The sequence below is a fragment of the Sordaria macrospora genome, chromosome 6 (assembly GCF_033870435.1).
Source record: "Sordaria macrospora chromosome 6, complete sequence".
Taxonomy (NCBI): Eukaryota; Fungi; Ascomycota; class Sordariomycetes; order Sordariales; family Sordariaceae; genus Sordaria; species Sordaria macrospora.
Genome location: NC_089376.1, coordinates 114,577 through 137,876, shown reverse-complemented (window position 1 = coordinate 137,876; position 23,300 = coordinate 114,577). Strand labels below are relative to the sequence as shown.

Here is a 23,300-nt window from a genome sequence, read left to right as displayed (position 1 = left end):
CCTACAGCAGGATAGTCACCGAGACAACAAAAGGCAATGGTCATGTCGTTTCATTGACCACAGTCACTCAACTCATCGACGTTCTGAACCGCGGCGCGTAGGTATTTGGCGACCACAAAGGCGATGCTCAATACCTCAAAGGATTTGTCGCCAAGGGGCCTGGAGACTGGAGCTGGCGAGGGGAGAGAAACAGGCACATCCATGTCGTTGACTATGTACTTTGTGTCCATAGCGCCCTAGAATTTGTACCTCCCTCGGTTTAAGCTCACCCGAGTCGGAACCGGCCACCAGTCGGTAGCTGTATAACGCCTACGATATTCAAGACATTCCTGTCCAGACTCAATAGGCAAAGTCATTTGCAGGTCCATGTAAAAATCTCACATCCCTACATTATTAACTTGTCCTCCCATCCATCACCCAATCCATCTTGAGATCCCCTCCCTCCTTTGTCCCCGTCTTTACCTCTGCCCCAGCCCCAGCCCCAACTCCAGCTCCAGCCTCCCCCTCGGGCTTTTTGGCACCGCCTTCCTCCCCACAGCCACAATCATAGAAATCCCCAATATTGTTACAGTCAAACTGCTCTTTCTTGAGGCGCTTGTTGACCTCATTATGCACAAAGCAAGCCCACCCGGCCGCCGCGTTGCGCCCGCTCGTCTGCGGCGGGTACTTCTTCAGCAGCTTCTGGAAGTGCGACGCGCAGTCGCCACAGGGATACAAGCGGGCGAATAGCTGGATGTAGGTTTTCAAGGCTAGCGACTCGTCGGCGGTCGGGGTCTCGGGGAAGCGCGCCATCATGGTGTGGAAGAGACGCCAGGAAGCGCGGCCTAGTTCGGCTCTGTTGTTGTGGTTATTATGGTTAGCATTCGAGATAATGCCTGGCGACTGGGTTATGGACATGAACATGATAGACATGGTAGACATACTTGGCCGTCGCGTTCTCTAGCTTGGGAGCGATAGAGCCGCCCTTGAGGATGTTATCCGATATTCCAAACGGGGGCTTGCTGCCGTCGTCGTGGCTAGCAATCTTATGGTCGCCCAAATCGAAAGATTCCGAATGTTGTGTTTCCGCTGAAGAGCCACTCGTGGAGAGCATGTAGGTCGTAAACACAAAAAGGATGACGCCGACGACGAGCATCAGCGTTATGTGCGGTCGTCGCGCCATGATGATGGGTAGTTGGGCTTGAAGAGGGTAGTCGGTGTGAAAGCGTTTCGCGCGCTCAGTTGCTGAAGGCGACTATACAAATTGGCCGAGTTGATTAAAGATTTTTATCGGTGGTGATATCAGGATACCGCCTGTCCTTGTCTGGTTGCGAGGAGCTCGGCGCACCTTGTCGTCGAGATTAAGGGAGGTGATGGTAGGTCTCGGATACTAAGAGGTTCGAAATGCGCTATCTCATGAAGTCACAAATGTGCTGAAGATGCTGTAATAAAATAAAATAAAAATGTCAAAAGAGTCAGATGTAAGAAAAAGAATGGAATGATGAATCCCCTGAAATGGTTCGAGAATCTCTTCCCTTTGGCGGAATTAGACGCGCCGATTGGACTTGACGCACCAGACGTCCGTTGACAGGGCAATTTCAGGGTTTGGCCCAGGCCCTGTCTTGGACTGTTTCAGGGGCTTTGTGGGGGGCTGTTGGCCCACTGTTTGGCGGGACAACGGCGGGGCCGGCCGGGAGAGTGGAGAGATGGAGACAACTTCGGAGGAAAATCCCCGCAATTGACCACTCGGTCTCACCTTTCCATGTTTTCATCCCACATTGACGGCGTGAACATTGATGAGCAGCACAGAGTTCTTACCTTGGACATCCCTCGTCTGCATTTACTACGCCAATTGATTTCTTCCAGACTCCATCCTTCAACTGGACATCTGCTGTTTTGCTCTCATGGACTTCCGAGTACGACCACGACGACGACACCAAAACATGACCTCTTGTTTTCCTTTCACCATTCCACCTTAGACAGACTCTGTCTACTTGTCCGTTTACCACAAGTTTATAATACAACACGATACAAGACGATAGTACGATGCCGGGCACGTCCTTCTCCTCCCGGTCCTCCTCCTCCGCCATCACCGCCAACTCCTCCCCCTCGATTCGCTCTCTGTTGATGCTAGTCGCCCTTGTCAATCTCGCCTGGAGTCTCTATCAACTCCCGCTCAACCGTGTCATTGAACGCAGACTCTGTCGGGACTTTTACCTCGACGTCGACCCTTCAATAATAGGCCAAGATGGAAACGTGCCCGAGGAGCTGTGCAAGCTGGACGGCATACAGCAGGATCTGGGTAGCATGATGGGCCTCATGGAGACGGGCTGGGTTGCTGGCGACTTTGTCATGACCATCCCCCTCGTCCTGCTTGCCGACCGCTACGGCCACGCCTTTGTCCTGCGACTCAACCTCGTGCCTCGCATCCTCGTGCTCTGCTGGACCCTCGCCGTCGGCTACTTCGACCACGCCCTTCCGCTGCCCGCCCTTGCCCTGGGCCCGCTCTTGTCAGTCCTCGGCGGAGATTGTGTGTTCAACTCGATTGTCTACTCGCTGGTCTCGACGGCTACCCATGACCGTGTGCAAAGAGCCACCTTCTTCGGCCAGGTGAATGCTGTCTCGAGCATATTCGTCGCCCAGCTTGGTCCTGCTCTGGCCTCCGCCACCATGGGCATATCGCTATGGCTTCCTCTGTGTACCGGCGTCGTTCTTCTCGCTGCTGTGCCCGTCATCTCCGGCCTTCCCGCATCAAACACCGGCAGTCCTAGAATTAGATACCAGCATGACCAAGAGTCAACTGCGCCCTTGTTACCGCAAGACACAAACATCAAAGAGTCCGTCTCCGGTCACATCTCCTCCGTGTTCAAGGTCATAACCAGCTACCCGCCCAACTTCACCCTCCTGCTTGCTAGCTTCTTTCTCACCTCTCTGGCCAGTTCCGACACCAAGCTCATGGCCCAGTACATCTCCAAGCGATGTGGGTGGAAGTTCACCTCGGTCGGTTACTTGCTATCGGGAAAAGCAGTCTTTAACTTTTTCCTTCTCTATCTTATCATCCCTGCCATCTTGCGTCGGCGCCGGTCATCTTCTCCTCAGTCCCGACGCCTCTCGGACCCGGATGTCTCCACCATTCAAGACCACAAGGTGGCCGATGGACACAACATCAGCTATGCTCAAACCTGTCTTGTCTTTTCGGTTCTGGGTGCTGTCGCCATAGCGATGGCTGCGACGGTTTGGCTCTTGGTACCGTCACTGCTGCTTTACGCCATGGGCATCGCACTCCCCATGTTTACTTACTCGCTGCTCAAATCACCTTCGTTAATGCCAGATTCAAGTGGGCCAGAAACAAGTCTGGTTTCGGAAGCTCAGATCTTCTCCATCGTCATGCTGGTAAAGACGATGGGCTTGCTAGTCGGAGCACCGACCATGGCAGCTCTGTGGGTTCAAGGCGTCAAGGTCGGCGGGTGGGCGTTGGGTTTACCGTACTTTTTGAGCGCAGCCTATTATGCGCTTGCCATGCTCGTGGTAACGAGGATAAAGCCTTGACCTGGCAAGCTTGCCAGGGATGCGTTGAAGCTTAGGTTCGAGACAAAGGATTCTTGCCGTAGCTCCTCGCCCGAACAAGGCCATGCTTGGACACAATTTCCCGGACAACAAACCACTACCCGCATCCGTGTCCGGAATGCCTTTGTCTACGCAGCATAAACACCTAGCACAGACTTACTGGATCCGGGCAGCCTTTGTTTAACCACATGTCTCTCGAAGAGCCAGAAGTCCATTCAGCATAAGTAGGCATTTTCCCAGCGACTCGGCCGGCATGCGCGTTGTGGAGGTCACATTTTGCTCTTTGGATCTTCTTCCCCACACTTGTTTACTTCTCTTTACACAAGGTACCCATCATGGCAAACCAACAATTACCTCCTCCGCGGCGTCGTGGGGATCATCTGTTCGAGCGATGGGGTGTCAAGCTCCTTGAGGACGGCAACGGTGTCGTCTCCTCCGGGTTGATTCCCATATTCCCGTCTCTTCACCAACCGTTCGGCCTCACCGAAGACCTTTGGTGGACGCATAAGCGAGCGTTGCAGGAGGCGGCTACACGCACGAACCCGATGCCAAAGTCCTTACCGAAGCCCACGGGCGTGCAACTGGACGAATTGTTCTTTACCGAGCGGTGGCAGCAGACCGCTCTTAATGGGGTCAGAACATGGGAGCTTTCTTCCCTCAATCAGGGTATCATAGGAACAAGTTACTGGCAGGAGGTCCTCATGGCGGACCTCTCAATTTTGCCAATTCCCGACATCACGGTTACAGTTGAGCAATTCCCCGACATCGATCTCGTTAACGTGGACGAAAGCAAGTGGAACAAAGTCTTCGGGCGGGGCCGCTGGTATGATTTGCGGGGTGTGGTGTTGGAAACGGACGCCAACGGAAACCCTACAAATACTCGAGATTGGAGTGTAGACGACGACGCCATCTGGGATGGACTGCGGACCGTGATTGAGATGGCCAACAGGATTCTGCATCACGTTATTTACGGCGACTGGCTCTACGCACTCCTGGAGGGAACCGTGGCTCCAATTTCAAATGTTATGCCGTTCGTGCCAGGATCGAATGATTACTTCAATATGCCCAAGCGGATGTTCTCGCCCGGTGAGAATGGATCAGGAGGGCTCAAGCAGCCCGACCAGCGGGTTGCCCAACGGTTATGGCACCAAATTGAGAGCTTGTCAGAGTGGATTATCTGGTCCTTCTTCGATCCGCGCGACGTGGACAAGTATGGGTCAGTGAGCAAGACGGGTGTCACAGCTGGCTACTGCGACTCGGCAATGTCGCGAACGATGATGGAGAAGCCTTGTGATCCCAGGACCCTTCCAAGCCCGGGTGACCCTGATATTTTCACCGATATCAAAATCAACACTATGCTTCTCGAATCTGTACTCAACGTCTCGAATACCCCAGAGGAAGTGGCTGCCAAGCACACCACGCGGCTCCAGTTAGCGCTTGTAGTGAGTCCCTCTATGATCCTGAGCGTCCCTGGGACTTGAAGCTAACAAAGGTCGGTATGCTAGATGGTACACGAGCTTATGGTGAGTACATGGCAAATCCATATTCTTCAGTCATAAACTAACCCGTGTTGCGTAGCATGCACTTTATCAGGCGAGAGTTTACGTCAATTCTGGCAGGGGCACGTGGGAGCATGAACCGGTAAGTTAACTCATCCACCCGAATGTATTTTGCTAATCCGAACTGTCGATGCTACGCAGACTTACCAGGACGAGAACTCAGTGGAACTGGGTTGGTCACAGGAACATTCTCTTCTTGGCACCGTGAGAACGATTGGACCCATCAACGTCTTTATGCCTGACAGCGAATTCCTCTCTCGGGCTGGCCCTGCGTTTACGGTTGCAAGCTCGTGGCTTAATGACCCGCGGCAACGCGAAAAAGGCAAAGAATTGACGGATATGAATAATGGCATGCCTCGCGGTCTGCCGGAGAGAAGTATGGTTCAGCTGGGACCGCTACCTACATACTGGTGTTCTCGGTTCCAGTCCCAGAGTTTCTGGGATGCCCACGTTGCTGCATACGGGCTAGGTGCCCTCAAAGCCGGGCCGGTGGTCACCAGTCACTCACGGTATTACAATGCAGCCCATATGCGAACGTACCACGCCAGGAAACACGTGCAACCGGGACTGTCGCGTCACCAACCGATACCACCAGGTCAGTTGCAGAGATTCCGGCTAGAGGAAGAGCAGACGTACCAGTACATGGAGTTCCGCAGAAAGCTCTGGAAAAGCCTGCGGCCTTGGTACAAGCAGTCTTACCGGCTCTGGCAGAAAACCCCGTACTCGTTCGGCTATCTACGCTTGTTGATCGACAGGTTCAGACAGGCGGTCGAAGAACGGAAACGTACCGATGCGGAAGTCATACTCGGCACCTACAGCGGTTACCTCGCGGTCCTCGCCAGGGATATGAGTACCCCTTATCCTGTACCCCATCCTGCGCCCCCCAATGTTAACGCATTGTGGTATTTCGAATTCGACCGTCATCCCGCCCTGTGGCCCTTTGTCATGCTCGAGATCATGATGCATGCCTCTCTTCCGTATGACTGGTTGATTGCCCTGAGGAAGCAGGCGGCACCACCACCACCACCACCACCCCCGCCTCAAAGGACAGCTTCTAAACGCAGGCGGCCGCCAGGTCCTCCCAAAGAATACCTCCAAAACCGCTGGTTCCCCAGCCGCCACGCCCAAGCAGCCGGTACCTTCTTCCGCTACCCTCCCTACTGGAGCCGCGACAAAGACCCTGGTCCTCCCAAACCCGCTCCCGGTACGCTCAACGCAGACGTTACCGACCCCGGCAGAATCTTCAAGCCCATGTTCAGCCTCGAGATGGCCAAGCCCGACAGGCTAGCACCATGGCCTTCACCCAGCAGGATATCCTCCCTCTACCACGCCCGCTGGTCCATGCTCTGCGCGGTCGAATCCCCCCGCATCCGCTCTCCGATGCAGAAATACCCCGTTCACAAGAAAGTTTGGCAAGCGCTCATCGCGCAGTACAAGTCCCTGGTCTTACAAAATAAGCAACTCGGTAACAGCAATAGTAACGGGCAGTGGCTCGATTTCAACTTTTCTTTCCCGGCCTACGATGAAACGGACCAGTTTGTGGTGTTGGATCGGTTCATACGCCCCATGCCTCCTGGCCAGTGGGCCAGATCGGGATTTAGTGGCAAGGATTGGTACGAGCAAGGGTATGCTGATCCGGATAAGTTGACGGTTGCGATGAGGATGGCGGGAGAGCCGCATGATCTACCCGAGGTTTATTTGCCTAGTGAGGATGAGGGCGATGGCGACCAGCCGGAGGTTTGGCAGAGGTGGTGGCCTGTTGTTAATCCACCTCCGGCGGGGGATGTTGATATGATGGATGTTACTCCTTGAGACTGTACTAGATAGTCAGGCTGGGCATGTCGTGTTGGTTTGGGAGTTGGGAGCAAGGGCTAGTGAATGATACGTCTGGAAAACTCCTGCAAAGGAAGGGAAGTGAGAACTTTGCGGGTAGTGTGATGGCGATTTGCTTTTCCTTGTATGTGTCTCTCTTTAGAGGTATGTGTCGGTGGTTTGTTATTTTTCCTGTCTGAAATTTCGTGTTGTTTTAGCAGTAAGATCAATATATACCAAGCCTATCTCACAACAAATATGATGCTATGTGATGCTATGTGAAGTTGTGGCAGTTATGAAGTTGGTGCAAAAAACGATTGCAATCGAGTTATCTTTTTTTCTCTGTCTCTGGCTCACGTTGCATGTTGGAGTTGATAAGGATTATCCTAGCACTGCTAGTTCAACAACCACAACAGGGTTTAAGCCCGTATAGCTCAGTGGTAGAGCGCATCACTCGTAAGCTTCCTTCGGAAAGTGCAACTACGATATGATGAGGTCCGCGGTTCAATCCCGCGTGGGGGCATTTCTTTTTCAACTTTTTTTGGACCCTACATTTTCTAGATACGCCTTTGGGCGTAGTTAACATGTTCTTTTTCTTTGACTTTTCTGCTTGTTGTGGTTTTCTTTTTTAGGTGCATCTTTATGTTGATGTCGCTGATACTTCTGTCAATTTTGACTTTGATGTCGAAATGGTTTTCTTTTCGAACACAACCCAGCACGATGCTCACGGTCCTCTTCTTCCCCGTCTTTCGTCCCAGAGAGTTCACGTCACTATTACAATTCAATCTGAGTGAGAATGGACGATGACATCCTCCTGGCCAGCATGCTTGTAGAACGGGATATTAGCAGCCAAACATTAGCAGTCGGTTTTTGACTTTATGCTCCCTCATCATCAAAACTCAATTCGAACATCTCGAGCAAGATTAACTCCATAAACCATACTCACCACATCGCACATACATACCTGCCATCAAACATCAACAAACAAACCAAATACAATGTTACCACCCCGCCTCATCTTCACCCGTTCCCTCCTCCGGCCCCGTCTCTCCTTCCTCCACCCCCGCGGCCCTCGCCAGCCGCAGTCGGTGGTCACCAAGACACAAAAGAAGAATCTCCATCAAAAAAAGGCAAACGGCCAGGACGCTGAAGACGACTTTGGAGGACCGTCTGGTCAGGAGGTGTATCCTTATGCTAGTGCTGTTCATCGGTGAGTTTTTTGTCTACCCTACCCGTTACAGATGTGTTGTGGATGTCTAGAGCAGATCTGAAAAGGTGCTGTGGTGGTTGTACACTACACCAGGATGTAATATTCCCCCTTTGTTACCTTTGCTCCTTTTTCAGTCTAGGTTTCTTGTTGTTGTTGTTGTTGTTGTTGTTGATGTTACGTCCGCCTCGCTGGCATATCCCCTTCCAGTCATCGCCTTTTCGCCCTATTGCTGTCCCTTACCTCGTTCAACGAACTACCCGGGAAGGACAGGCAGGTAATCAATCAATCAATGAATGAATGAATGCTAACAAAACATACCACCAAAAAAAAAGGAAGTACGCAACTCGCACCGCCGTCGGCGTAGCTGCTACCTGCGCCGTACTCTACAGCTCCAAGATGATGGAGCGCAAGGGTTTCTATCACCAGCCTGGAGACCGGTACGTGTTGACGCATGATAATACCAAGGGAGAGCTGGGGGATGTTATGAGGTTGAGGGTTAGGAATGGGCGGGTTATGTGAGCGTGGGAGAGTCACAGAGACTGGAGGGGATGATTGGTGGGGAAGAGATGGGAGCAAGATGTGGAAAAAAGACGGGAAGGGAAGATTGGCCGAGGGCTGGAAAGAGATTGACCTGCCGGCAATGGCTACGGGAGAAACGATAGTGTGTTTGTCAAGATAGTGTACGAATATGGATGATGGATCAAATTGACGAGTCTGTCAAAAGAGAATACGCACAATTGTCTTCTGGTTTGGAATGGTCGGAGAAGCGAGATCGTGAAGATGGATGTTTCGGGAATTCGGTCTGGTACTGCCAGCCAGGGAAATGCCATGAAATGCTGGTAGATGTAAGTGTTAGTCGAGGTAGCGACCATTAGCGGGGTTTACGCTGAAAATATGAGCAAAAAGTTAACGACATGATCAATTATTAACAAGTGAAGCTAACAGTTACCCCGCACCAGCGACTGATGGCGTCGGCGACGTGGAAACTCAATTTCATTTCCCTCGTTCAACCTTCTCGACAACAACCAGCCAAGTGACCACCGAAACAATTTCCCGTTGCGATCCCTCCGCGCACAATGACCACCCATATCTGTTACCGATTGGAGCCCTGAGCCTGCAGAGCTCAGTATCTTCGAATGATACCGTCCGTCCTTGATTGTGTCCTCCCCCGACCCGAGCGCGAAATATCGTAACCGCAACATAGCGACCCGCCGCCGACGTCCCTCCCTCCCTCCGTCGCCTCCATATCCGCTCACGGTCCCTCCCCGTTCAATACCGATTTGATCTGCGTATCATCCAACTCCGCCAATTCGTCCTCGTCTTCGTCCTCCCGCCCTCCGCCACGCGACGGCGGCACATCTTTCGGACCAACGGCATAATACGACGGCGGGCGCATCTCCACCTCCCTCTGTTGCCGTTGGCGGTTGTCTTCGGCAGGAGTCGAGCTCATTTCTGCTACCGCTACTACTACTTCTGCTGCATGGTCTTCAGTCTCAGCAAGAGGCGCATACACAGGACGCTCGGGGAGATATGCACCTCGTGGCAAGGATCTGGAGCGGGTCATTGCCCGTATTCGCTGCGCCTTCTTCTTGTTACGCTGGCGCTGGAGACCGAAGATGAGGAGGACGATAAAAGCCAGGAAGACGGCGACGCAGAGGGCTACGCTAACTATGCCGCCTTTGGATTTCCAGAAGGAGGATACGGATGGGTCGGTGGTGGTGGTGTTTGAGGGTGTGGTTGAAGGTGTGCCTGAGGGGGAGCTGGAAGCGGATACACCCGTTGCTGGCGTAGGGGACGACGAAGATGACGTGGATGCCAACGAGGCCGCGCCCCCAGAAGACGACACCGTCGAACTATGGGACGTCGACGTTTGAGCAATCCCCGTCATCGAACCGCCCGTCGAACCGCCCGTCGCTGACACCGTGACCGTAAGGCTCTCCGTCGACGCCAGCGCCAGCCCCAAGTTCCCAGCTGCCAGCTTCGCCAAGTCATCAAACTCCATCTGGCATCGCACGCCATCCTCACTCGCCTCGAAGACATCGTCGCACTTGGTCTTCTTTGGGCAGCAAGCTTTCTTGGCGCCGCGAGCGAGGTTGGTGCAGGTTACTGCGTCGGGCTCTTCGCAGGCGGAGTTTTGGTCGACGAAGCAAGTACTGGAACCGGTTCTGTACTGGGCTGTTAGAAGGGCAATGGAGAGGGGAACGGGGACACGTACCCATCACAACACCATCCCGCTCCTCCGCTGTTGACGCAACGGGGGAAGGCTTGTCCTTTGCGATAACCTGCGGTGAGACATGTCAGTCAAAGCCATGCGAAGCCAAAGCAAAAGAGGTGGCGGGCAATGGGATGGCTAACAGCATGGGGTGTTGCCTGGTGTGCAGGTCTTGGAATAGGCGCCCTCATTGGGATAGGCCTCGTCGCATACGTCGCCTCGCCCGAAAAGCTGCCCGGGGCTGATCTGGCCGTAGTAGCTGGATGGGAAGCGCATCTTGTGGAGAGGAACGTTAACGAGCGAAATCCACAAAGAGTGCAGGCGGACGGATGGCCGTGGAGATGGTGACGGATGCCAAAGCAGAAGTTAAGGTGGTAGGATTGGACTCCAGCCAAGACGTCCTCCGGCCATGATGATTAAGTCAGGCGCAAGCACCCCGAAAAGACCATGGCCATTCGAGTTGTGTATTTAAAACAACAAACAATGATTCCCCAATCCTCAATTCGGAGATTCCCACTGGCTTAACTTGGATCAGATATTGTAAAAGCCGGGCTGTCAACCAAGGGTATAAAGAGCCATCCATACCCCTCTTCAAAGACTGGAAAATCGCCACCGGGCTAAATTATCAAGGCATCAGCCACTGTCTCAACTGCGCTTCTCCTGAAGTCATATCCAGGTGACTGGATTATCTTCGATATTGGTGTTTGTTCGGATCTCAGCTTTGTGTTTGTCGGTGTGCCGGCATCCCTGGACTTCTTTCATGGACAGTCGAATCCACCGGGGTTGGCTTTCCCCAGGTTGCCTCGTATTCCCCTATGGGCTCCCTGGCATGTTGTCTCTTCGATCTTGTGTAGACAAAGTCCAGTCAAGCTCATACAAGATGGCGATCAGAGCATGCCGGTCTGGTCTTGCAGGCTCGTCACTCCATGTTCATCACGGCCCGCACTGGAATCAAACATGCAAAGTGTGGAAAATAGCAAAAGGTCTGGGTATTGTCTTACGCCGTGCGCCGGTGTTTTCCACCTCCGTCGGTCTCCCCGCTCAACTCATCTCTGGCATATATACATTATTTCGGCGTTATCTGTCACCGGCCCCCCCTCACGCCGTCAACGCCAGCACAGCCAACTTCATATAAACGTCCCCAACTCCGCCCTAGGCGTTGGCACCGCCAGTTCAGCCCTCGGCGTACCTACTACCCCCGACCCCCTCGGATTCGTCATAATCTCAAACGGCCCATACTGTTGGTGGTGCTGATTTTGCCATTGTTGCCCTGGCATCATCCCCCTCTGCGTATTCATGTTGTTCCCCTGCAGCTCAACCGGCACCACCCTCTCCGTCATCAACTCCATCGGCTTATAATACCCCTCCCCATTCTGCCCAACCCAATACGAATACGGACAGGTATCCCCCGGTGCCTCGGAACGGGTGTTGTCATGCGGTAATTCGGGGAGGTAATCGGGTGGATTGCCTAGGTCTCTACTTGTGTCTTGGTCGCTTCCACTTCCGGTTTGGTTGCCATCTGTTCCAGCTGCGGCTTTCTCGGATTCGGCTGCGGCTGAGGCTTTCCTGCGACGGCGGAGGACGATCCAGATCAGAACAGCGAGGAGGGCGCCTGCGAGAGTGGCCGAGACGGAGATACCTGCTATGGCGCCGGTGGAGATCATTGGCGGGGAATCTGGAGTCGGTGAGGGGCCGGCCGGTATTGATGATGCTGTGCTTGACGGCACGGGGAGACCAGGAAGGGGAGTCAATGCTGATCCGGATCCGGACTCGGGCGCAGTTGCCGAACTTGACGGCACCGATGACTGCGTGGTAGAGGATGATGATAATACCGTCGACGACGTGCTGGATGACGACGACGATGAAGGACCCAGCGTCACTGTTGATACCCTCCCGCTTTCTGAGATGGTAGCTGTGACAACGACGGCCGGGTGGAATAAGTCGTCGTATTGGATGTTACACCGGACGAATTCCTCGGTGGCTTCATATTGGTCGGAACAGCTCGTCAGGCGCGGGCAGCAGGCTTTGGAGACGCCCTTTTTGAGGTTGGTGCAGGGTACGGCGTTGGGCTCGTCGCAGGAGGAGGCTTGGTCGACGTAGCAGTTGCTTGTGCCGGTTCTGATGAGGATGGTTAGGAGCTGAAATGCCTATGATGGATTGTATAGGTACAAGGTAAGGCATGGCGGGCAGGGGAATGAGACAAGGTAAGTAAGGTAAGGCACATACCCGGTACAGCACCATCCTTTACCAACGCCGGTTTGACATGCTGGATATTGTTGCCCTTTTCGCACGCCTTTATCGTCGTGGGTATTATGTTAGTTATGGAACCCGTCCGTCTGTAACACCCGGTCCGGATAGGCACAGGTGACAGGAAGCACAGCATGAGGCTGGTGAGACTTGACTTACAGCACAACGTATTACTTGGTGAACAGAAATTGGTGCTTGCACCTTCGCCCGGGAAAGCCACATCACAGACGTCAGCTCTCCCGAAGAGGGCGTTCAGGCCTGTCTGCCCGTAAGAGCTTGAAGGAAGTCGCATTGTGTCTGTCAAGAAAAAAAAAAAAAAAAAAAAAAAAACGTGGCTGGCCAGAGCCGGGAGAACAAAGAAAGAAGGTAAAGCGAAGGAAAAACGGGAACGACCGAGACAACAACCTTGTCTTGTCGGTGATCAAAAAGGACCTGCCGGTAGCCAGCAAGAAAGGTCACTGAAGAAACGGAAAACAACAAAAATGGAACAAGAATTCAAACTTTTGCAATGGGAACGGGCTCTCAGCAAGTCATATACGCGCCCTATTATTTCTGGCCGCTATGACGTTGGCGGCCATCCACGACCAGGGCGCATTCCATGCCGATGCCGAAGCAATCACTTTCTTAGCGGTAAGCACTAAAAAGCCACGAACAAAACCCACGTCTTCTTCCTGTCCATTCCCAGCTACGGATTCATCTACCTATAGCGGCCTCCCCCACAGGTTTAACCTGCCTATCCAGGCTTCCAACACCGAGCGGACGGTACCGTACGTTCCTTCGCGGATGGCAGAAGACGGACCACGTAGGAACCTAGCGCGCTCGCAGACTGTTCGACCGAACGCTAAAATGAATCAAGGGTCAAGGCGTCTGCATGTGTCTGTCTGCCCCTGATAGCTGCTTCTACCAAGATCGAAAGATTCTTGTTCCCGGGGGCACGGGTCACATAAGCGCGGGTTGAGATTTGATGATGCTGAACAATTCACACTTCACACTTGAGTCAATGCCGTCCAGTCTTGGAACTCGCAATCTCACGGGGGGGGGGGGGGGGGGGGGGCGGTTGAGATTTTGGCCCCCGAAGCCTTGCCCATCTCGCTCATCTACCTAAAGCATGGAATCACATCCACGGAATTCTGCGTTGCGGCCTTGAGCATCCATTCACCGGAAATACACCTTAGAGGTAATGTTAAGGCCTCCTGTCAGACCTGCATTGGAGCTGTGGTGCTCAGAATAGGTAGGCAGGTAGGTAGGGCTGCTTCTCTCAATTTCTCAATTTCCCACGCTCTCGTCATCGTCAACCTCTGCTTGTTGGCTCTTACGCCTTGCAGCGAAGTTCTGAAACGTAGTACTCTCCATATGATTGGGCGTTTACCGGTCAGTGACAGTCCACAGATCGTCAGGACGCTAACAAGCTGCTAGAGCTGATGGACACTTGAACAGGGGGGCATGTCAACAACTGGCGAATGGTAGAAGCCGAGGCCGTACCGGCTAGACGGATCACTCCAATGACTGTCGGCGGTTAATGGCGCTGAAATAGGCTTTGATAGACGCTCTGGTTACGACGCTGGCGGGGACAGTGGACTGACGGATAAAAAGAGCCTGACGCCTACGTGCATTCAGGAGTGATGGGTGTCTGTCTGGTGGTGATTTTGACAAACAACGCGATCTGACGGGATTCCGAACGTTAACTTGAACAGGAACCGACAGTGAGTGAGCTTATCTCGACATCGCTCGCTCGACTCCTCTTATCAGCTGGATCTCTTCAACCGTTTTGGTCTCGCAAACATCATCGACACAGACTGGAGTGGTTCGGAGCTCTTCTTTGCATCTTTTTATTTTTATTTTTATTTTTTCGCGATCTGGTACCTCTAATCTTTCGTTCGTTCTCTGCCCTTACTCGTGGGTTACTCTTTCCACATTCTAGCCTCTCTTTTAGCCCATCATCCATAGCGTCTGCCGTTTTTTTGTTCATCATTTGGCCCGATTTTTGAGCTCCTTGGCAGCCATGTTTTCATCACCCAGTAAACTTCAAGTTTCTCCGCTGCGAATCGCCTTGGTTTGCGCGTGTATTATTATCCCCTTTTACATTTACGGCCAACACGGAGCTGGACTCCCGGATGTGGCATCACCACCTCAACACGATGCCGGTTCCCCGGCAAGCACGCGGGAGCTTCCGCTCGAAATAGTGGTGGCCAGTATGAAGCATGAAGACACCAGCTGGGTGCACGAATACCTGCCGGATTGGCCGTCGAGTATCTATGTGGTTGATGACCCTAAAGCTCCCCTCACGGTGCCCAAGAATAAAGGCCATGAGGCCATGGTTTATCTCACGTACGTACACCCTTTACTATCAGCCGGGAAAGGTTACTAACGAACGTTCAGACATATCATCGACCGCTACGACACCCTCGCCTCTACCACCGTCTTTGTCCACGCCCAACGCTTCGCCTGGCACAACGACGACCCAGACTATGACGCCCTTGTTACCCTCCGGCATCTTCAAACCCCCTACGTCCAAGCCTCCGGCTACGTCAACCTCCGCTGCGCCTGGATCCTCGGCTGTCCCGCCGAAGTGCGCCCCATCCAAGATGCCAAGGATCCCGCAGACCTGGACCTTTCCGACTCCGGACTCACCCTCAAGGACGTCTTCAAATCCGCCTTCCAGCAGATCCTGCCCGGGATCCCCGTCCCCGAAGTTGTCGCCGTCTCCTGCTGCTCCCAATTCGCTGTCTCCCGGGAAACCGTCCACAGCCGATCGCGCGAGGACTATATCCGCCTGCGTGAGTGGCTGCTCAACACGGAATTGGACGACAGTCTTTCTGGAAGAGTGTTTGAGTATACCTGGCATATCATCTTCGGGAAGACGGCTGTTTACTGCCCCGATGCAGGCGAGTGTTATTGCAAGGTCTTTGGGCTGTGCGAGCTCAGGGGGTGCAATCAGGATGGGTGCGCAGGGAGGTATACTCTACCCAAGGTCGCGACATTGCCGAGCGGGTGGCCGAGACTGGGCTGGGAGGGTGAGGATAGGGGGTATCGTGGTCCACCTGTTTGATGGCCTGGCGGAAAACATCGCGAGATTTCATGTTGCATGTGGGTGTGGGCGTCGTGGTCCAAGACTGGAACTGAGTGGTTTCCACAACAGGACACGTTGTGAGATGAATATATGCAATGCTCGCATTGCAGCCGAAGCGATTTCTAGGTTCACAAAAGTTTGTTGCATTTATCTTCCACATACCTTATCCTGCAGGAGCCGGAGGTATGGCGACTGCAAGAAACAGAAAGCTGTGCTCACGCCTGGCGATGCATGGAGATGCAATCTGGCCTTCATGCCCGATATTTATTGCGAAAAAAAATTACCTACCGGAGGTGCATGTAGCCATTTCTGGTTCCTCTATTTAAGGGCAAGAAAAGCCTTGAATCTTTATCAAGATTTCTTGTTCTGGAAAAAAAGAAGCTCCCAGGGAAATATCCACCTACGTCGCCCCTCACTTCCTTTTTGCCAACGAACCATCCATCGAATCGAAACCGAAGATATCGATCCATACTACCGTACTCGACGACATTACCGATAGACAGATCCCTTCACACGATGACTTCAGCCAGACGGATGACGCCCCGGCGGGCCAATGCCATCACCATTCTATCCACGCTCCTGGTTTGTTTCATCGGTGGTATCATCATCGGTGGTATCATCATCGGTGCCATCTTCTTTACACCCGTTATCTCCAACTTGCTTGGAGACACATTCTCCCCAATGACTATTACCAGTATCGAACCCATCTTGTCCTGCTTCGTCATCGGTAGCATTCTCGGTACCGTCACCGGCGGCATCATCCTCTGGAATCGAGAAGCGGTTGACGGCACCACCAATCCCCGTGACGGCTACGAGGACTTGGAGGCCAACCGTGGCCCCTCAATCCCCTCCCGTCTCTGCCTTTACCAATATAACGACTCTTACGACGTTTATCACGCCACCGCCGCCGCTTACGAGAACGCCCTCAACCACGGTTTCAACCTTCCCGAGTCCTCCGACTCCTCCGAGTCACCTGCATCCAGCTACAGTCCCGACATTCAAGCCTTCTGTCCCCACCACCACCGGCAATACGCGCTCACCGAAGCCAACCTGGCCAGACACAACAGGAACACCCCCCGTCACAAGCGTCCCTCGAGCCCAGCCGATTCTGTCCGTCCCTGGCACGAGCACCGTTGGGCACCAAACGTATACGTCGTGGCGTTGGACCTTGACGACGGCAGCCACAAGGGAGATGCTGAAATTTGCCCCCCTCTGCCTCCTACACCCGGCGATCGTGCCCCTCTGCTCCAAGGTATTAGGCGTGGTCCTAGATATTCCTAAGGCGGGAATGCGTACTCCCATCAGACTCCAGTTCCAGGGAAGACAGTGCAAGGTCTGAGATATGGACAGACTGGAGAAACATGGAAGTTGTCTACTTGGAAAAGAAGGAAAGAGCATCGGGACCGAGAGCGCGATAAAAGGTCCCAAATGGTGGTGGAAAAGCGATTTCTAGAAGACTAGAACTAGACGGCGGAAACTCACGTGCGATTCGGCGGTGATCTTGTTGTAATTAAAACCCAACCAGAACACCACAAAATCCTTATGTATTTTGGGCGTTCAATTTTGTCAGTTGTTGTTGGCTTCCTGCTTAGAACTTACCTCTAGGCTCCAATCGGGTGTTTCATCAAGCTTGCTGGTTCCGGGCGAGATTAGTTGCTGAAACACCCAGAAAGAGCCTTAGAAATAAAGATACCTCTTAAGGTATTGACATTCACATGCGTACCATTCAGTGTCAGTGGCAGACTGCCAGTTCATCAAAATGTGCTTGTGTATTCTACTGAGTGGTCCGTGTAGCAGGCACGGCAGCTTGAGCTGTCCATGCATCCCGTACATCCCTTTGCTTGTGTTCGGGTCAGACTCGGAACTACCTGTATTCTTCGGATCAATCATCCAGTCTGCTCACTCCTGCTGTTATTGTGGTGTGCCTCCATCTGGTTGGGGACGAGCACGTGCGGGGTACAAGATATGGAATTTGGAGAGAAGCCGTGACACTTGCTCTTTTCCTCCTCTCTTCTCCTTCCTGGTAGCACCAAGCAGACCCTTTCCTTCGGATCTTTCATTCACTTATGTACCCTCTCTTTCTCAAACCCCAAGTTCTGTACTCTCCCGTTTCCAGATGACGCAGTCAGCCATGATGGCCCCCGGTCTGGACACCATGGACACATGTCCAACCTGTCACCCTTCCTTCCACTTATCCTGCTGCGCCCCAGCCCACCATCAGGAATGATAACGCCGACGAGTCAACGAGCAAGCCACACCGATAAACTCCAGGTACATTCGGTCTATTTCCAGCCCTGATTTGTATCACTGCCCCTACTTGCATCACCAGTCTTTGGCAGGAACAACAACATTGTAGGCGCAAGAACCCTCGGTTTCAGCTGGCCGAGTCCTAGAATTCCTTCTGAGCAAGCGACTCGGCCTCTCTCATTGGCGATGTTATCGCGAGAGAGAGACACATGTCCAGTGTGAATGGGATGCTGCGCCATGCTGTTTGTGCAACAGCCACGATCAATATTTCCCTTTCCAGACCCCAGGCCCAAGAAGAGAAGTAAGGCTGGCGAGCACCATTCATCCAGCTTGTGAAATCAGCTCCCAGGCACCCTTCATCTGCTTGGAGACAGTCCATGATTTGTCGAGGCTTATCTATCATGGTGTGCCACACTTCCCATGGCGTCCGGTCAACGTATTTGGGATTGAAGAAGGGTTGAGGCCGGGAAGCGATTCAGACAGTGGGCAAGCAACGCGGGTGCGACTTTGCGATTGGGGGTAGCAGACTTCGGTGAGAGTGTGGTCGCACAACCCATCACCAAGCAACTCGACACGTACCAACTAGACTTACGCCTCACGTTTACAGAAATCTTCCAGAAGGAATTGACGTGGACGTAAGGCTGTGATAAATGCTGGGAAAGGTATAAAAATCGAAGACGTGCCCTTGTTATTCCTTTTCTTTGTTTGTTTACGATGTTTACACGACTCATTGATAACTTCTGAACTTGCTTGCTTTGACCCCCATTCATTCATCCTTGTTGTTCAGACATACTACCATTTCACAACAGGTTTCAACAACCGCCCTCGTCAAATGCCACCAACATGGCTTACCCTCCTCGGAAGGCCCTGACCTTCGGACTCGCGTTCCTAGTCCTCCTACTGGGGATCTTCCCACAACCCACCAAAGCTGTCCATCGCTACGACGAAGAACAATGCTGTCTGGATGCCGTAGCGTCCGAGCTGTTCACTCTCAAACCCAAATACAACACGAACACGGGGGACATCCTTTCCAGTGAAGTCCCCATCTGCGGCCAGATATACAACGACACCCTCAAGCCAGCCCCCGAGATCCACGTGTCCTACGCCTACTGCAAGAGCAGTTGTGGCGGGTTTGGACTCTCCAAGGGTGACGAGCCAGGCCAATGGGCCGCTCCCATAGTTCAGTTCCTGCTTCCGTCCGTCATCTTCAGCATGAACGTGCCGAGACGGCATATCCTTATTTCCACTACTCGGTTCAAGGACTGGGTATGGAAGATACTTCCCCGGCCCCGGAACAGGAAAGCACGCAAGCCAGTGACGTTTCTGGTCGGGATCGTACTTTTGTCTCTGGACACCTTGTTCGGAGCGTTCGATGCGTTGCTCTGGATTGTGGTGGTGATGGGAATGGCTGGGCCGATGATGGTGGGAGGACTTCATGAGGCAGTTCTGGATTACAAGATTGTGAGAGCTTTGAAGGAAGGCGCGCATAGGGAGGAAGGGGAAGAAGGGAAGCCCCCCACTTTGAGGAGCCTGAGGGATACAGTTGAGGTGCTGGTGATTGCCATCTCAGGGAACTTGGTCATGGGGGAAAATGGGGGCAATCCGGAGGCTGAGATCAAGAAGGCTTTGCTAAAGGGGCTTCCAGCGCCAGACACTGAAGTTCAAGATGAGCAACGCCCAGAGTCTGCTCAGGATAGGTCAACAACCGCTCCGCAGATCCCGCCGTTAGCATTCCCGTGGGGGCCAGTTGATCACCAAGAACCCCGCGGGTCCCACGATACCCTATCACCACCCGAGATAACATTGCATCCACTCGATGAAGAAGCAGGCGAACAGCTTCGCGAACGACTTTCGCGTCTAATATCCTCCCAACTGGACTTCGCTGCCACCATTGGTGCCCCCGTGGTATTCTACCTCGGCGCCTTCATCTACACCATCCTCGACATTAGGAACAGACCATCGGACCAGGAAGCAGCCATATCGCTCGCCTTTGGTGTGGAGTGGATGATAATAGTTCATGTCGCCATCATCGGCGGCTGTCTATTAGCGAGCAACAACCCGAGTCCAGTAGTCCTACTCGTCGGCAAGGCAGCTCGCAAAGACAAAGGACCTCGACGCCCAAAGGAAGCTCAGTGGATTTACTTCACCCGAAAGAATGCATTTGACGGCCTGTTCCAGCCGGTCAACATGTGGAAGAGAGGCCTCAACAAGTCCAAGTGGCTGAGGCAGTCGGAGGTGTACCAAAAGAACGAGAGGTTCAGAGACAGAGTCAAGATTCAAAAGCTGGAGTATATCGGTTGGGTATTCCTTCAGACTTTCATTCTGATCTCCCTTCCTCCGGCTGCAGGGGCATTTGTGGCCTGGAGAACACCGCCAATTGGATGGAGTTGTCGGTCTCTGAGCTTCGTGACTTATTCGGCCTCGCAGTCCTTGTTGACTATTGTTTACTCTGTCTACTTGAAAATGTGGGAGCGGGATCAAGCCAGACATGAAGAACATCAGGGCGAAGATACAGAATATGGCCAAGGAAAGTCAAGAAGCACGTATCATGTGGTACATGACAAGGCGGGCAGTGATGCGAGTGTCAACGGTCATGACAGGCCCTCGGAAGACTATCAACAGGATCACACGACGTCTTCCCGACCTCGAACTCCTAGCATGGACACCATGGATATGGACTACGACGAAGAGGACCGCGGTCGCGACCATTACAAGCTCACTACAATCCGCACAACCACGAAGTTACTACCCCCAACTCCCTCTCCAAAGCCCTTTTCCAGGCACATCGAATATCTCAGTTCCGGCCCTGATCGCGAACACAACTCCAGCCCATACGCGAACCACAATCCCACTTCTTCTCCCTCTTCAACCCAGCAGCCGTCCACACCCCTCTTCCGACCCAGCACTCCCTCACGGGAGCAGGCGATCCAAACCAAGTCCAAGTCCAAACCCCGCAAATCCCTCCTCACCCACTCCATCCACACCCTCTTCACCCTTCTCTTCCTTCTCTCCCTTTTTCTGTCGATAGGCACAACCCTAATGCAAATCATGGGCGTTTACCGGAACTGTTTCTGCTACATCACAGTGAAATACTGGTTCGACACCTCCAACCCCGACGCCGAGGTAAATGTCGCCAGCGACACGTGGTATCAGCGCAACTCGAGTTATAATTGGATGGTCATGGGCGGGGTGGCGACGGCGTTTATGGCTGCTTGTGCGTATGCCGGGTGGTGGTTTCAGGGCATGATTAGACGGGGACTGGCGGGGGTTGTGGAGGGGGAGGTTTGGCCTGGGTATGCTACACTTGGGGATGGGGATGGGGATAGGGAATGAAAGGGGATGTTTGATGAGAATGGGATCTAGGGGAAGGGGGGTGGGTATGAGTGTTGGAAGGTACCTCTAAAAGGAAGGAGTAATGCATGGCTGGGGTGACAGAGGCTCGAGGGTAAGAGAATGGCGAGGTGGTCTGGTGCAGAAGATAGAGGTGGAAGGAGGTAATTTGTAATGTAATGACGAGATATCACAATAAGCACCGGAGTGTTGGCGTTCAAATGGGAGGCGGATTTAGTGTTTGTTGATCTTTGGTTTTGGTCAGATAAATGGTATTAGATGGCTTGGATAGGTTATAACGTGTAATGACCGTAATGGACTGGAAGCATGGCACACTTGATGATATGAACACAGATAGCTGGCTGTATACTAAGATATCGAGTTAGAGATTGACGAACAAGGGGACATAGGCAGATAACATCGAAACCACCAGGGTATAATCACTTAATCCTATTACAATCTCAACCGCAACCTCCATGCGTTCATTATTTTCCCACCGTCCGCCCTCAAGCCTTGCCCACCATACCTGTTGCTTCTACGACTGCATCATATCAAAATGCCCACCACCCCCAATCTCATGTCCATACCCCATCCCCGGCGGCGTCGGCACCTGCTGAACCGGCGACGACTCCCTACTATCCACCCCATGCATGATCAAGAACTCCTCCAGCTGCTGATCCATATCCGCTCCATGTCCAAATCCATGCCGCAAAGACATTTCGAAATCTGCTATTACCCCGGCGCCGGAAGCTCCTTCCAATCCAACTGCTGCCGTCCCTGCACCCGCATCCGCTTGCTGTCCAAGTGCAAGTGACTCGAGGTCCTGTGGTAATTGTTGCTGGCCCGGTAGTACCTGACCCTGACCCTGACCCTGACCCTGACCCTGACCCTGACCCTGTCCATTCCTCTGACTCTGAGTTTGAGTCTGAGAACCCGATACCACGGCCTGCATCTTCCCCCCTTGTGCTGCCGTCCTCGTCCCCGTCCTCGTCCCCGTCCCCATCCCCAATAACATCTCAATACCCTTCATCCCCCCCTGTGCTTGCGCCTCTGCTCGAGCTTTCCCCAGATTCCCCACAAAACCCCCTGTAACACCCTTCAACTTCCCACCCGTCCCCTTCCCACTAGCAGCCATCTGCACCGCCAAAGCAACTCTAGCTTCATTCCTCTCCCTCCTCAATCTCGTTTCCGTCTGCCTAGCTTGCGTCCTCTCTTTTTTCAGAAAGCTAACCTGCGCACGAGCTTCATCACGCTCTATGCGCAGCCGCTTTTCGACCTGGCGAGCGTTGTAAAGCTCGTTGCGCAGGGTGGCGAGGGAGAGGCGGGCGGAGTCCCGCTCGGAGAGGGCTTGCGTTAGGGTTGTTTGCAGGTGGGAGAGTTGGAGGTGGAGGTCGTGTTCATTTTGGTGGCCTTGAGTGGAAGTGTTGAAAGGGGTGAAATTTGGAATAGGTGGTGGTTGTGAGGTAGATGGGCTGGGAAGTGGGACTTGGAATGTTGAGTCTAGATCTAGGATGATGGGTTCTGTGACGGACGTGTCGTCTAGTGGTAGGGGGAGTGGTTGTTGGTTTTGATGGTGCGGATGAATGCCGCCGAACCCGTTTCCGCTTCCGGGTCCGGATGCTGTGCCCGCGCCGGCTTCATAAGAAAACGGGCCAGTGTTGGCTGCGGCAAAGGAGCCGGAAGACATCATTTTAACCGCTGTCTGGTTGTTTTCGGTACCGGTACCGAAACTCGTGATTTGCTGGTTATGTGGTTATGCCGGCTTGTGATGACCGACAGACTGGATGGATGGATCCCAACGGTGCCGCCGTGCTGCGTGCTGCGTGCTGCGTGCTGCGTGCTGCGTGGTGATAGTGGAGTTACAGCTGACCCTTTTCAGCCCTTTCGAATTTAGGCACGATCCGAGATGCGTCGAAGCGATGTGATGCGATGGACCCGCGATTGAGTGTCAAAAAGCTTCCAGAAACCTTCCAGAAGCCAGTCCCAAGGAGACGGAATGCTCAATGGATGCGATTTAGAGTTGTGTTTGTGGTCTGGTTCTTTCTTTCTCCACAATCTTCCCGTGCG

At 53.2% G+C, this 23,300-nt stretch overlaps 10 protein-coding genes and 1 non-coding gene across 11 annotated transcripts; 7 read left to right on the top strand and 4 right to left on the bottom strand.

Annotated features, from left to right (window-relative positions):
- Positions 1 to 233: 233 nt before the first annotated feature.
- On the bottom strand, positions 234 to 1,445 carry SMAC4_08649 (uncharacterized protein). The gene is made up of 2 exons (XM_003344405.2): positions 924 to 1,445; positions 234 to 835 (listed from the first exon to the last, which is right to left on the bottom strand). Exons 1-2 carry the CDS (start codon positions 1,160 to 1,162, stop codon positions 394 to 396), a joined length of 681 nt encoding a protein of 226 aa, XP_003344453.1. The 5' UTR covers positions 1,163 to 1,445; the 3' UTR covers positions 234 to 393.
- A 580-nt stretch (positions 1,446 to 2,025) lies between these two features.
- On the top strand, positions 2,026 to 3,528 carry SMAC4_08648 (uncharacterized protein; the record flags this gene model as incomplete). Its single annotated transcript, XM_003344404.1, has 1 exon — positions 2,026 to 3,528. The coding sequence occupies one exon, from the start codon at positions 2,026 to 2,028 to the stop codon at positions 3,526 to 3,528; it is 1,503 nt and encodes a 500-aa protein (XP_003344452.1).
- A 353-nt stretch (positions 3,529 to 3,881) lies between these two features.
- SMAC4_08647 (uncharacterized protein) lies at positions 3,882 to 7,170 on the top strand (the record flags this gene model as incomplete). The annotated part of the gene is made up of 4 exons (XM_003344403.2): positions 3,882 to 4,988; positions 5,052 to 5,069; positions 5,125 to 5,187; positions 5,247 to 7,170. The coding sequence occupies 4 exons, from the start codon at positions 3,882 to 3,884 to the stop codon at positions 6,915 to 6,917; spliced, it is 2,859 nt and encodes a 952-aa protein (XP_003344451.1). The 3' UTR covers positions 6,918 to 7,170.
- Positions 7,171 to 7,340: 170 nt separating this feature from the next.
- SMAC4_13894 lies at positions 7,341 to 7,440 on the top strand. The gene is made up of 2 exons: positions 7,341 to 7,376; positions 7,405 to 7,440. It is a non-coding gene; the product is annotated as a tRNA-Thr (tRNA).
- A 468-nt stretch (positions 7,441 to 7,908) lies between these two features.
- SMAC4_08646 (uncharacterized protein) lies at positions 7,909 to 8,891 on the top strand. Its single transcript, XM_003344402.2, has 2 exons — positions 7,909 to 8,127; positions 8,460 to 8,891. Exons 1-2 carry the CDS (start codon positions 7,916 to 7,918, stop codon positions 8,644 to 8,646), a joined length of 399 nt encoding a protein of 132 aa, XP_003344450.1. The 5' UTR covers positions 7,909 to 7,915; the 3' UTR covers positions 8,647 to 8,891.
- Positions 8,892 to 9,379: 488 nt separating this feature from the next.
- SMAC4_08645 (uncharacterized protein) lies at positions 9,380 to 10,615 on the bottom strand (the record flags this gene model as incomplete). The annotated part of the gene is made up of 3 exons (XM_003344401.1): positions 9,380 to 10,292; positions 10,343 to 10,409; positions 10,483 to 10,615. The coding sequence occupies 3 exons, from the start codon at positions 10,613 to 10,615 to the stop codon at positions 9,380 to 9,382; spliced, it is 1,113 nt and encodes a 370-aa protein (XP_003344449.1).
- An 851-nt stretch (positions 10,616 to 11,466) lies between these two features.
- Positions 11,467 to 12,884, bottom strand: SMAC4_08644 (uncharacterized protein; the record flags this gene model as incomplete). Its single annotated transcript, XM_024655956.2, has 3 exons — positions 12,746 to 12,884; positions 12,566 to 12,632; positions 11,467 to 12,457 (listed from the first exon to the last, which is right to left on the bottom strand). The coding sequence occupies exons 1-3, from the start codon at positions 12,876 to 12,878 to the stop codon at positions 11,467 to 11,469; spliced, it is 1,191 nt and encodes a 396-aa protein (XP_024510949.1). The 5' UTR covers positions 12,879 to 12,884.
- A 1,610-nt stretch (positions 12,885 to 14,494) lies between these two features.
- On the top strand, positions 14,495 to 15,655 carry SMAC4_08643 (uncharacterized protein). Its single transcript, XM_003344399.2, has 2 exons — positions 14,495 to 14,914; positions 14,966 to 15,655. Exons 1-2 carry the CDS (start codon positions 14,589 to 14,591, stop codon positions 15,633 to 15,635), a joined length of 996 nt encoding a protein of 331 aa, XP_003344447.1. The 5' UTR covers positions 14,495 to 14,588; the 3' UTR covers positions 15,636 to 15,655.
- Positions 15,656 to 16,172: 517 nt separating this feature from the next.
- On the top strand, positions 16,173 to 16,937 carry SMAC4_08642 (uncharacterized protein; the record flags this gene model as incomplete). The annotated part of the gene is made up of 1 exon (XM_003344398.1): positions 16,173 to 16,937. The coding sequence occupies one exon, from the start codon at positions 16,173 to 16,175 to the stop codon at positions 16,935 to 16,937; it is 765 nt and encodes a 254-aa protein (XP_003344446.1).
- Positions 16,938 to 18,746: 1,809 nt separating this feature from the next.
- Positions 18,747 to 21,236, top strand: SMAC4_08641 (uncharacterized protein; the record flags this gene model as incomplete). The annotated part of the gene is made up of 1 exon (XM_003344397.1): positions 18,747 to 21,236. The coding sequence occupies one exon, from the start codon at positions 18,747 to 18,749 to the stop codon at positions 21,234 to 21,236; it is 2,490 nt and encodes an 829-aa protein (XP_003344445.1).
- A 532-nt stretch (positions 21,237 to 21,768) lies between these two features.
- Positions 21,769 to 22,923, bottom strand: SMAC4_08640 (uncharacterized protein; the record flags this gene model as incomplete). Its single annotated transcript, XM_003344396.1, has 1 exon — positions 21,769 to 22,923. The coding sequence occupies one exon, from the start codon at positions 22,921 to 22,923 to the stop codon at positions 21,769 to 21,771; it is 1,155 nt and encodes a 384-aa protein (XP_003344444.1).
- Positions 22,924 to 23,300: the final 377 nt, after the last annotated feature.

Bases quoted from the DNA above. Each gene is read 5' to 3' on its own strand.
- SMAC4_08649 (XM_003344405.2), bottom strand. From the start codon at position 1,162: ATGGCGCGACGACCGCACATAACGCTGATGCTCGTCGTCGGCGTCATC. The intron at 836-923 runs GTATGTCTACCA...CCACAACAACAG, and splicing joins CTAGAGAACGCGACGGCCAA to AGCCGAACTAGGCCGCGCTT.
- SMAC4_08646 (XM_003344402.2), top strand. From the start codon at position 7,916: ATGTTACCACCCCGCCTCATCTTCACCCGTTCCCTCCTCCGGCCCCGT. The intron at 8,128-8,459 runs GTGAGTTTTTTG...CCAAAAAAAAAG, and splicing joins TATGCTAGTGCTGTTCATCG to GAAGTACGCAACTCGCACCG.
- SMAC4_08643 (XM_003344399.2), top strand. From the start codon at position 14,589: ATGTTTTCATCACCCAGTAAACTTCAAGTTTCTCCGCTGCGAATCGCC. The intron at 14,915-14,965 runs GTACGTACACCC...ACGAACGTTCAG, and splicing joins GAGGCCATGGTTTATCTCAC to ACATATCATCGACCGCTACG.